Source organism: Trachypithecus francoisi, unplaced genomic scaffold (genome assembly GCF_009764315.1).
Source record: "Trachypithecus francoisi isolate TF-2019V2 unplaced genomic scaffold, Tfra_2.0 Contig01585, whole genome shotgun sequence".
Lineage (NCBI taxonomy): Eukaryota > Metazoa > Chordata > Mammalia > Primates > Cercopithecidae > Trachypithecus > Trachypithecus francoisi.
Genome location: NW_022681444.1, coordinates 9,388,171 through 9,400,866, shown reverse-complemented (window position 1 = coordinate 9,400,866; position 12,696 = coordinate 9,388,171). Strand labels below are relative to the sequence as shown.

Here is a 12,696-nt window from a genome sequence, read left to right as displayed (position 1 = left end):
TAACAATGTGAAGCTCTGCATGGGGTGTCACTTTGTGTTGATTGACCAGACACTGTGGCCCTGGTTTCTGGATGTAGGGTCAGCATGAGGGACCCTGTCTCCTGGGGTGGGGAAGAGATAGAGGAACAACCAGCCAGGAGCGACCGACCATACTCCACTCTCCCACAGGGAAAGGTAATACTGGCAGCCCGATCACCTCAGCTGGGCTGGAGGTTGGGTAGGGGGTGGAGGTTGCAGTGTCCTTCCAGATGGCTCTGAAGACAGTGAAGGCTTTGGCCCCTACAGTGGCCTCCCAAGGGCACAGATGAAGGCAAGAGGAGTCCCACGAAGGCCTTGAGAGGAGGCACCTAGGAAATGGGCCTCTGGTGGGCTCCAGTCCCACAGCTGGGGCCGGGCTCTGGAGACACCGTGGATTAGGACACTGACTGAGGCTCCAGTGGGCCACCTGTGGGGACTGAGAAGGCTGAGGCCTGGCCACAAGTCAGTTGAGGGTTGCCAAGCCTGCCCTCTTCTGGCCCCTGGATTCCCTCTGCAGGCGAGAGCTGGCCACCGGCAGAGAAAGGGTCTGGCCCGGCCAGTTATCCCTGCGCATCCCGGCATCCAGCATCCCTGCAGGAGCCACAGCCTCAGGGAAGGTAGAGAGCCACCACCACGTAGATGACCCAGCTGGTGGACACAAAGACCCCGAAGAGCAGGCTGAAGAGCACCAGTGAGCGGGCCTTCCGCGAGGCCTCCTCGGCCTGGACCAGGTCGCCCCTGCCCAGGGCTGCACGGGTCTGCAACGAGACAGGGAGGCGGTGGTGGGAGCGAACAGGGAGCCCCCCCACTCCCTCCCAGTGCGACTGAGGGCCAGGCCCAATTCCACAAACTTGAGAAACTGACACACTGAAAAGGTCAGGGACCTGCCAGGCCCACAGCTCGAAAGGCAGCAGGAGTGAAGGCAGTGGTGGCCGCCAGCCATCGGGTGCTTGTCACGCTCAGCACTGACAGATGCCCTCAGCTTCAACCTCTACCATCCTTGCAGCAGCCCTAAGGCTGACCCCACTTTGCAGATGTGGAAACAAAGGCTCAGAGAAGTTAAGTGACCTACCCGGGGGCACACCACTAATGGTGGAGCCAGAATTCACCAGCAGGCAGCAGCCTCTCACGTCCCACCTCTGAGTTGTCCTGAGAGCTGCCTTCTGCTTATGGCTGGGGGCTTGAACAGCAGAGTGAAGCCAGGGCTGAGACCAGGTCAGCCTTGAGCATAGGCCCCCAGAGGCTTGCCTGCTTTTGTTTGTTTGTTTGTTTCTTAAGACAGAGTCTTGCTGCATCTCCCAGACTGCAGTGCAGTGGTGCAATCTCAGCTCACTGCAACCTCCACCTCCTGGGTTCGAGTGATTCTCCTGTCTCAGCCTCCCGAGTAGCTGGGGCTACAGGTGCCCACCCCCATGCCCAGCTAATTTTTGTATTTTTACTAGAGATGGGGTTTTACTGTATTGGTCAAGCTGATCTCGAACTCCTGACCTCAAGTGATCCACCTCGGCCTCCCAAAATGCTGGGATTACAGTCGTGAGCCACCACACCCAGCCCTATTTCTGTCTCTATTAGAGTGTCATCACATTGGCATCTTTGAATTCCCAGGGCCTAATAAATAGATGAATGGATAGAGGGATGGATGGGTGGATGGATGGGTGGATGGGTGGGTGGATGGATGGATGGATGGATGGAGACTAGAGAGATGATGGGTGGTAAGTGGGTGTATGGATGAGTAGATGGATGGATGAATGGAGAGATGGATGGATGGGTAGGGATTGGTGGGTGGCTGAGTAGGCAGATGGATGAATAGTGGGGTGAGTGGATGGAAAATGGTAGATGGATGATGGATGGATGATGGATGGATGGAGGCTAGAGAGATGGTAGATGGGCTGGGCGCGGTGGCTCATGCCTATAATCCCAACACTTTGGCAGGCCAAGATGGGTGGATCACCTGAGGTCAGGAGTTCAAGACCAGCCTGGCCAACATGGCAAAACCCCATCTCTATTAAAAATACAAAAAAATTAGCCGAGTGTTGTGGCAGGTGCCTGTAATCCCAGCTACTTGGGAGGCTGAGGCAGGAGAATTGCTTGAACCCGAAGGGTGGAGGTTGCAGTGAGCCGAGATCACGCCATTGCACTCCAGTCTGGCAACAGAGCAAGACTCTGTCTCAAAAAATAATAATAATAATAAAAAATGGCCGGGCGTGATGGCTCACGCCTGTAATCCCAGCACTTTGGGAGGCAGAGGCGGGCAGATCATGAGGTCAGGAGATTGAGACCATCCTAGCTAACACGGTGAAACCCCGTCTCTACAAAAAATACAAAAAAATTAGCCGGTGCTGGTGGCGGGCTCCTGTAGTCCCAGCTACTCGGGAGGCTGAGGCAGGAGAATGGTGTGAACCCAGGAGGCAGAGCTTGCAGTGAGCCAAGATGGCACCACCGCACTCCAGCCTGGGCAACAGAGTGAGACTCCGTCTCAAAAAAAAAAAAAGAGAGAGAGAGATGGTGGATGGGTGGGTGGATGGATAAATGGGTGGGTGAGTGGATGGGTAGCTAGGGAAACGGAGAGCTGGAGAGATGGAGTGGATGGATAGATTAGATGAGCATAGGAATGAATGAGCAGATTGTACCCCCTTTAAAACACAAGCTCCCACTAGAATGGGCAGCATATCGGGACTTATCAGTCATTCACAACTTTACTGTGAATTATTTTGGCCAAACATTCCACAGCACATTTTGAGTAGTTGGGGGCAGAGACAGGAGGGGCAAGGACCCCACAAACAATTGGGCTCTGACTTCCCAATTCTCACCCCCCTCCAGAGGGAGAGACGCCAGAGACCGTGTTGCTGGAAGAGGGGTTCTGTGGACCCACTGGGGCACCAGTGGCTGCGTGCTAGGAGAGGCTGTGCCCAGGGCCGCCCCCGCACCTACCTCGTGGGAGTAGACGATGGCGATGAGGCCGGTGAGCAGACAGCAGAAAAGGGTCACCAGCACTGACTCCATCATGTAGTCCTTTGGCAGGGGCCTGTGCTCGACGGTGACAGGGCCTGGCATGCCAGCCATCGGGCCATTGTACTGTGGGGGCAGAGCCACAGTGGTGAGGAACTGGCCCAACCTCCGGACAGCAGAGTGAGTGAGAAGGCCAGCCAGGCCATGCAGGTTCTCTCACTCAGTCCCCAAGTCCCCACCCGTTGAGGCTGCAATTCACGGAGGGGTTGGGTCAGGGTGCCCCTCTGCCCTCTCCCTCTTGCACCCCTGGCCACTGAGTCCCGCTGAGCTCTCAGTCCTGCCCTCTATAGTTGGCTCAGCCCAGGGTCCAGCCTCTGTGATATTTCATCATCCTCACTGGGCTTGCCACCCCTCCCTGAGGGACCTCGGATCTTTCCCCCACAGGCAGCCCAGGATTTTTGTTTGGTTTTATTTGTATTTTTATTTTGGAGGCAGAGGCTTGCTCTATCACTCAACCCGGAGTGCAGTGGTGTGATCTCGGCTCACTGCAGCCTCGACCTCCCTGGCTCAAGCAGTCCTCTTGCCTCAGCCTCATGAATAGCTGGGGCTACAGGCGTGCACCACCATGCCCGGGTAATTATTTCTTTTTTTTTTTTTTTTTTTTTTTGAGGCGGAGTCTCGCTCTGTCGCCCAGGCTGGAGTGCAGTGGCCAGATCTCAGCTCACTGCAAGCTCCGCCTCCCGGGTTTAAGCCATTCTCCTGCCTCAGCCTCCCGAGTAGCTGGGACTACCAGGCGCCCGCCACGTCGCCCGGCTAGTTTTTGTATTTTTAGTAGAGACGGGGTTTCACCGTGTTAGCCAGGATGGTCTCGATCTCCTGAGCTCGTGATCCGCCCGTCTCGGCCTCCCAAAGTGCTGGGATTACAGGCTTGAGCCACCGCGCCCGGCCCCGGGTAATTATTTCTACATTCAGTAGGGATGAATGCTCACGATGTTGCCTAGGCTGGTCTGGAACTCCTAAGCCCAAGCCATCTGCCCGTCTTGGCCTCCCAAAGTGCTGGGATTACAGGTATGAGGCATCGCGCCCGGACTGTTTTGTTTTTAAAGAAAACCTAGCCGGCCGGGCGCGGTGGCTCAAGCCTGTAATCCCAGCACTTTGGGAGGCCGAGACGGGCGGATCACGAGGTCAGGAGATCGAGACCATCCTGGCTAACACGGTGAAACCCCGTCTCTACTAAAAATACAAAAAACTAGCCGGGCGACATGGCGGGCGCCTGTAGTCCCAGCTGCTGGGAGGCTGAGGCAGGAGAATGGCGTAAACCCAGGAGGCGGAGCTTGCAGTGAGCTGAGACCCGGCCACTGCACTCCAGCCTGGGCGGCAGAGCGAGACTCCGTCTCAAAAAAAAAAAAAAAAAAAAAAAAAAAGAAAACCTAATCAAGTCACCTCCTACTCAAAGTTTCTGGGGTCCCTCACCACGGGTCCCACCTTCCTCCCCTCCTTACCAAGCCAAACAAGCCTGCACCATCCCCAGAACGTCCAGTCTCGGCCCCTCTACGCCTGTGCGGTGCCCTCTGCCCAGGGCGCCTGTCATTCTCTTTGCCTTAGCCCTCCCCTGTTCATCCTCCAAAACTCCACTCAAATGCCCCCACCTCTAAGGAGCCTCCAGGACTCGCCGGCACCCAGGCCAAGGTGGCGCTTCCTCCTCTGCAAGGACAGAAGTGACCCCTCGCCCTCCGCACGGACGCCCCCGACCACGCGCAGACAGCACGCGGCCGCCACTCACCACGGGGAAGGGGAAGGCGGCCCCGGCGGGCGACGGGAAGAGCGCGGGTGGCGTGGGCGCGGCCGGGTAGAGCTGAGCGGGCGGTGGGAAGAGCGCAGACGGCGCGGGCTGCAGGAGCACGGGCACCTGCGGGAAGGGCGGGTACAGCAGCGGCGCGGCCTTGGGGTCCGGGGGCGCGTAGGGCGGGGGCTCCCCAACGAAGCCGATGTGTGGGGCGCTGCTGGCCGCCGCCTTAGAAGCCAGACCGGCCTCGCCCGCCGCCTGGGCCGGGGCGTCCTCTGGTGCGGGGTCGCTGCCCCCCGCAGCCCCGTCCTCGCTGGGCGCTCCATCCTCATCCAGGGGCCGCGGGCGGCGCGGGAGCTGCGGCAGCGCGGGCTGCTCGGAAATCTGGGGATCCTCGGGGGCGGCGGGCTTCGGGGGACTCCGGGGGTCCTCGGGGGTGGCGGGGCTGCCGCCCCCTTTTGTGTCGGACCCTAGAAAGAAATGGCAGCGGCCGTAAGCAAGAGGCCGCCAGGCTGGGTGGGACCTCCCTGGTCCCGAAGCTCCCACGAACCAAGCTCCCAGCCCTCTGCAGCTGGGCCTCATAGGATCTTGACCCAAAGGGACTAGAACACAGGCCCAGAGGGGCCACCTGCCTTGCTAGGGTCACACAGACTGAACGGCTCATCTGGGTGGGAACCCAGGCTGCTGGCCCCGCCCCTCCCCGCGCTGCCCCGCCCCCCTTCCTTGGCAGATGGCCTCTGTTGGGAGGTAGTTTCGCCCCCAACTAAGGCCTTTATGTCAAAGCTAATTGGACCAGAAAAGGAGAATCAGCCCAGGGAAGCCCCTGATTGGCTGTCCTGAGATACACCTCCAATGAAGGGGATTGTCTGTCCTGAGATACACCTACCTGAGGAGCTGAACCAATTATATTCTTGTCTTGGAGTTGTAGGGGAGGGGGTGAGGTACCCAGGAGCTGCCAAACTGTAGCTAGAGTAACATGGTGGAGCCAGGAGGTCACTAAGGGCCATATGCACACTGAGGCACCAAGAGAATGGACACCAGAATACACAGGGCCCAGCAGTTTGAAGCCAGGACTCAGAGTCCTCAAAGCTGCCCAGCTGCCTTGCTCCCGACCCAGGCCCTGGCCTTCACCACCCAAAGATAGGCCCTGGTGGTGCCTGGTCAGGTCCCAACAAATTCTTTTTTTTTTTTTTTTTTTGAGACGGAGTCTCGCTCTGTCGCCCAGGCTGGAGTGCAGTGGCCGGATCTCAGCTCACTGCAAGCTCTGCCTCCCGGGTTCACGCCATTCTCCTGCCTCAGCCTCCCGAGTAGCTGGGACTACAGGCGCCCGCCACCTCGCCCGGCTAGTTTTTTGTATTTTTTAGTAGAGACGGGGTTTCACAGTGTTCGCCAGGATGGTCTTGATCTCCTGACCTCGTGATCCGCCCATCTCGGCCTCCCAAAGTGCTGGGATTACAGGCTTGAGCCACCGCGCCTGGCCGGGTCCCAACAAATTCTTAAGGTCCCCTGCACCTCCTGAGAGCATCCCGACCAGCTGAGCACCAGAGGGCCTCAGGCAAGCATGCAAGGAAGGCCCTGGAAGAGAATCGCAGAGTGGACTCCCCTGACATAGGTGGGCATTCAGGCCTCACAGCAGAAGTGGGCAGCCCAGAGCCAGGGGTCTGGCTTTGGAAGTCCATTTCCTAAGTGTCCTTAAGGGTTATAGAAGGCAGAGGGATGAGTGAAACAGACATCACACGGACATCTCAGTGGGGGTGGGAGGACCCTTCCTGAAGTCCCCCACAGGTGGAAGCAAGGATCCTTGCCAGAGTGATCCCAATGGCAGGGAATGCTGAGCCCCTGGGCACGTCCTGCCTCAACCCCCTCCCAGCAGCCAGGGGCTCACTCATGGACCCCGCACCCCATACACCTGCCATGCTGTTTATACCTCCACACTTTATCTGTGATGTTCCCTGTTTCTCTACCCCTTGGATCTGGGCTTGGCCGTGTGACTTGCTTTGGACAATGGGGCATTGACAAACATTTTGTAAGCAGAAGCTTTCAAGACCTTTCTCTCCAGGTTAGCAGGGGCTGCGGCTGGGGAGTTAGTGTTTCATGGGTGTAGAATTTCTGTCTGGGAAGATGAAAAAGTGTTCCGGAGGTAAGATGGTGGTGATGCTTGCGCAACAATGTGAGTGTACTTAATGCCACTGAATCGCATACTTATAAGTGGTTCAAATGATAACTTGTATGTTATACGTATTTAGCACAATTTTTTAAAAGCCTATCTCTCCAGCTGATGACAGTTGAAAAGTCTAGACAAAATACAAAAAGGAACCATCTGAAGTCACTGAAAAGTGAACAAAAGCAGGCGGGTTGTGGAGTGGAGTCAAAACTTTGAGAATGGCCGGGCGCGGTGGCTCACGCCTATAATCCCAGCACTTTGGGAGGCCGAGGCGGGTGGATCATCTGAGCTCAGGAGTTTGAGACCACCCAGGACAACATAAAGAAACCCCGTCTCTGCTAAAAATATATATATATATATATATAAATTAACTAGGTGTGGGTAGCGCATGTCTCTAGTCCCAGCTACTTGGGAGGCTGAGGCAGGAGAATTGCTCGAGCCGCAGAGGCGAAGGTTGCAGTGAGTCGAGATTGCACCGCTGCACTACAGCTTGGGCTACAGAGTGAGACTCCGTCTCAAAAAAAAAAAAAACTTTAAGAGAAATGGGCCAGTCATGGTGGCTCCCAAGAGGCCAAGGCGGACAGATCACTTGAGGTCAGGAGTTTGAGACCAGCCTGGCCAATATGGTGAAACCCTGTCTCTATTAAAAAAACAAAAAAAAAATTAGCTGGGCATGGTGGCACATGCCTGTAATCCCAGCTACTCAGGAGGCTGAGGCAGGAGAATTGCTTGAACCCAGGAGGCAGAGGTTGCAGTAAGCCGAGATCACGCCATTGCACTCCAGCCTGGGAAACAGTGAGACTCCATCTCAAAAAATAAAACAAAACAAACAAAACAAAAAACGTAGAGAAATGGACTTCGATGGGGTGAGTTTCCTGCTTTTCCCCTCTCATTGCCCTCGCAGCGCAGAGCACCAGCACCAGACCCCCACTGGAGCAGCAGAACAGGAGACTAAAAGTCCAGTAGAAACGGTGTCATTCTGACCAGATGGACCAGGAAAGGAAAGAGCTCCCCACTCTCTGCAGAGTGAGAAGATGGGGGCAGACCTAGAAGAGACAGAGCTGGAGAAAGGGGGTCCCCTGATTCTGTGTGTGACCTGGGGTGACCACCATATCACTGTCTGCCCAGGACTTTCTCGGATTTACTACTGAGAGTCTCACATCCTGGGAAACTCCTTAGTCCCAAACAAACTGGGAGGGTTGGACTCCCTAGAACGAATTCACCCAAGTCTCGGTGTCCCCCTGAACTGCATGTGCAGGAGACAAACCCAGACCAGCCTAACAAAAACTCTGAACACTGACCCGAGTTTGGAAATGCCACTCAGAAGGTGAAACAGAACTTGTGGTCTGAAACGAACCAGGCTGACTGCCTGCTGAAACCAAACCAACCCACCTTCTCCGGAGAACTGTAACACGACTAAGAATCTACACAACACACTTGTCAGGCCTCTGAACCTAAACCAAGCCATCATATCCTCAGTGACCTGCACTATACATTCAGATGGCCTGAAGGCGCTGAAGATCCACAGAAGTGAAAATAGCCTTAACTGATGACATTCCACCATTGTGGCTTCTGCCCCACCCTAACTGATCAATGTACTTTGTAATCTCCCCCACCCTTAAGAAGGTTCTTTTTTTTTTTTTTTTGAGACGGAGTCTCGCTCTGTCACCCAGGCTGGAGTGCAGTGGGGCAATCTCGACTCACTGCAAGCTCTGCTTCCCGGGTTCACACCATTCTCCTGCCTCAGCCTACCAAGTAGCTGGGACTACAGGCGTCCGCCATCTCGCCCGGCTAGTTTTTTGTATTTTTTAGTAGAGACGGGGTTTCACCGTGTTAGCCAGGATGGTCTCGATCTCCTGACCTCGTGATCCGCCCATCTCGGCCTCCCAAAGTGCTGGGATTACAGGCTTGAGCCACCGCGCCCAGCCAAGAAGGTTCATTATAATTCTACCTACCCTTGACAATGTACTTTGTGAGATCCACCCCCTGCCCCCAAAGCATTGCTCTTAACTCCACAGCCTATCCTAAAACCTATAAGAACTAATGGTAATCCATCACTCTTTGCTGACTCTTTTCAGACTCAGCCTGCCTGCACCCGGGTGAAATAAACAGACTTGTTACTCACAGAAAGCCTGTTTGGTGGTCTCTTCACACGGACACGTGAAACAATATTATTCACAATGTCCAGGACACAATCCAAGATCATTCGCCATACAAATGTGGAAACGTGACCAATGCTCAAAGGAAAAGACAGTCAGCAGATGCCAACCCTGAGATGACCTGATATTGGAATTTCTAGAAAAAGCAGCCATTATAACTATGCTCCATGAGGTCAAGATAAACACACTTGGCCAGACAGTGTGGCCTCCTCACAGGAGGGTGCAGTGAGCTGTGATCAAACCACCGCACTCCAGCCAGGGCTACAGAGTGAGACTTTGTCCTCCCCAAAAAGGAGGAGTGGCATGTGACAAACTTTCTGTGCCTCCATTTCCTCATCTGTAAAGAGAAGATAAATCACAGTAATAATCTTTTTGTTGTTGTTGTTGTTGTTTTGAGACAGAGTCTCGATCTGTCGCCCAGGCTGGAGTGCAGTGGTGTGATCTCGGCTCACTGCAAACTCTGCCTCCCAGGTTCACACCATTCTCCTGCCTCAGCCTCCCGCGGAGCTGGGACTACAGGTGCCCACCACCACGCCCAGATAATTTTTTTTGGTATATTTAGTAGAGATGGGGTTTCACCGTGTTAGGCAGGATGGTCTAGATCTCCTGACCTCGTGATCCACAGGCCATCCAAAGTGCTGGGATTGCAGGCGTGAGCCAATGCACCCGGCCCATGGGTGGGGTTATTTTATAGGATTTGGGTAGATAAAGGAAAATTACATGCAAAGGGAGTTGTTCGCTGGCAGGGAGGGGTGGGGGTCACAAGGTGCTCAGTGGGGGAGCTTCTGAGCCAGGATGAGCCAGGAAAAGGAATTTCACAAGATAATGTCATCAGTTAAGGCAGGAACCAGCCATCTGGATGTGTTCGTGCAGGTCGCAGAGGATATGATGGCTTAACTTGGGCTCAGAGGCCTGACATTCCTGTCTTCTTATATTAATAAGAAAAATAAAACAAAATAGTGTTGAAATGTTGGGGCAGTGAAAATTTTTGGGGGGTGGTACGGAGAGAGAATGGGTGATGTTTCTCAGGGCTGCTTCAAGTGGGATTATGGGTGACATGGGAACCTAGAGTGGGAGAGATTAAGCTGAAGGAAGATTTTGTGGTAAGAGGTGATATTGTGGGGTTGTTAGAAGGAGCATTTGTCGTATAGAATGATTGGTGATGGCCTGGATGCGGTTTTGTATGAATTGAAAAACTAAACGGAAGACACAAGGTCCAAATAAGAGAAGAAGAAAAACAGGTATTAAAGGACTAAGAATTGGGAGAACCCAGGACATCCAATTAGAGAGTGCCCAAGGAGGTTCAGCATAGCCCTGCCAGCAAAGATTGGAGATTGAGTTGAGCATAGTTTGTGATTTTGAGGGGCTCTAAAACTATGAAAGCAGCGGCAGCCATTGCATGCATACATAAGGGCTAGGCTAAAACAGTAAGGTCAAGTTGTTTGGACAGAAAGGCTACAGGGCGTGGTCCCAGCTGTTGTGTAAGAATTCTGACCACACTAACTGTGCCTAGGAAGGAAAGGAGTTGTTGTTTTGTAGAAGGGATTGGGGTTTGGGAGATTAGCTGGAAACGATCAGCAGGGAGAGCACATGTGTTTTCATGAGAATTGTGGGGAAAAGAAAGAGAGATCAGACTGTTACTGTGTCTATGTAGAAAGAAGTAGACATAAGAGACTCCATTTTGTTTTGTACTAAGAGAAATTCTTCTGCCTTGAGGTGCTGTTAATCTGTAACCCTAGCCCCAAACCTGTGCCTGCAGAGACCTGTGCTGTGTTGACTCAAGGTTTAATGGATTTAGGGCTGTGCTTTGTTAAAAATGTGTTTGCAGGCAGCATGCTTGGTAAAAGTCATCGCCATTCTCCAGTCTCAAGTACCCAGGGACACGATGCACTGCGGAAGGCCACAAGGACCTCTGCCTAGGAAAGCCAGGTATTCGCCAAGGTTTCTCCCCATGTGATAGCCTGAGATATGGCCTGGTGGGATGGGAAAGATCTGACCATCCCCCAGCCTGACACCCATAAAGGATCTGTGCTGAGGAGGATTCGTGAAAGAGGAAGGCCTCTTTGCAGTTGAGATAAGAGGAAAGCATCTGTCTCCTGCTCCTCCCTGGTAATGGAATGTCTCGGTGTAAAACCAGAACGTAGGTTCTATTTACTGAGATAGGAGAAAACCTCCTTATGGCTGGAGGTGAGATGTGCTGTCAGCAATACTGCTTTTTAATGCACCGAGATGTTTGTGTAAAGTCAGACATAAATCTGGCCTACGTGCACACCAAGGCACAGCACCTTTCCTTAAACTTATTTATGACACAGAGATCTTTGCTCACATGTTTTCCTGCTGACCCTCTCCCCACCATTACCCTGTAGTCCTGCCACATCCCCCTCTCTGAGATGGTAGAGATAGTGATCAATAAATACTGAAGGAACTCAGAGACCAGTGCTGGCGTGGGTCCTCCGTATGCTGAGCGTCGGTCCGCTGGGCCCACTGTTCTTTCTCTACACTGTCTCTGTGTCTTATTTCCTTTCTCAGCCTCTAGTCCCACCTGACAAGCAACACCCACAGGTGTGGAGGGGCTGGCCCCCATCAGAGAATTATGCCAAGATAGGTAACAGATGAGGAAGAAATTTGGGCTTGACTGAAGTAATGGGGGCTGTCTGTGAAGCCTTACCCAGGTTAATTTGCTGAGCCTGATGGGTGTCAGGGTCAGTCCAAGTGAAAGCAAAGAGAGGCTGGGGATGAAGGATGCAAAGGAATAGTAAAGAGTGTTTGAGATACAGAACGGAACAATGGGTTGTGGAGGGAGGTACTGAGGATAGGAGAGTATATGGGTTTGGAATCGCGGGGTGGATAGGCAGAAGGATTTGGTTGATAAGGCATAGATCCTAATCTAACCTGTAAGGCTTATCTGGTTTTTGGACAGGTAAAATGGGGGAATTGTAAGGAGAGTTTATAGACTTTAGAAGCCTATGCTGTAGCAGGTGAGTGGTAACAGGCTTTAATCCTTTTAAAGCGTGCTGTGGGATGGGATATTGGCATTGAGCACGGTAAGGGTGATTAAGTTTTAACAGGATGGTAAGGGGTGCGTGATATACTTGTCGATTAAGGTGGGGAGATACAAGAGGGAGATGCAAAGGAGGCTTTGGGTTGGGAAGAAGGGTGGCAATGAGTTGTGGCTATAGTCCAGGAATAGTCAGGGAAGCAGATAATTTAGTTAAAATGCAGATAATTTGGTTAAAATGTTTCTGCCTAATAAGGGAACTGAGCATGTGGGGATAACTAAAAAAGAGTGCATCAAAGACTGTTGTCCAAGTTGGCACCAGAGTTGGGGAGTTTTAAGAGGTTTAGAAGCCTGGCTGTCAATACCCACAACAGTTATGGAGGCAAAGGAAACAAGCCCTTGAAAAGAAGGTAATGTGGAGTGAGTAGCCTCCGTATTGATTAAGAAGGGGACGGACTTACCCTCCACTGTGAGAGTTACCCGAAGCTCGGCGTCCGTGATGGTCTAGGAGGCTTCCGAGGCGATTGGGCAGCGTCCGTCTTCAGCCGCTAAGCCAAGAAGATCTGGGAAGGAGTCAGTCAGAGCCTTGGGCCAGAATTCCAGGAGCTCTGGGAGTGGCTGC

The 12,696-nt window shown here is 53.3% G+C and overlaps 1 protein-coding gene across 1 annotated transcript; it reads right to left on the bottom strand.

The window, feature by feature from the left end:
• Nucleotides 1-583: 583 nt before the first annotated feature.
• PRRT1B (proline rich transmembrane protein 1B) lies at nt 584-5,760 on the bottom strand. The gene is made up of 4 exons (XM_033190133.1): nt 5,640-5,760; nt 4,751-5,223; nt 2,950-3,093; nt 584-776 (listed from the first exon to the last, which is right to left on the bottom strand). Exons 1-4 carry the CDS (start codon nt 5,758-5,760, stop codon nt 627-629), a joined length of 888 nt encoding a protein of 295 aa, XP_033046024.1. The 3' UTR covers nt 584-626.
• Between the last annotated feature and the right edge of the window lie 6,936 nt (nt 5,761-12,696).

Coding starts and splice junctions, on each gene's coding strand:
- PRRT1B (XM_033190133.1), bottom strand. CDS start 5,760: ATGGCCCTTAGTGACCTCCTGGCTCCACCATGTTACTCTAGCTACAGT. Junction 5,224..5,639: donor TAATTGGTTCAGCTCCTCAG/GTAGGTGTATCT, acceptor ATTTCTTTCTAG/GGTCCGACACAAAAGGGGGC. Junction 777..2,949: donor CCATCGTCTACTCCCACGAG/GTAGGTGCGGGG, acceptor GTCTCGTTGCAG/ACCCGTGCAGCCCTGGGCAG.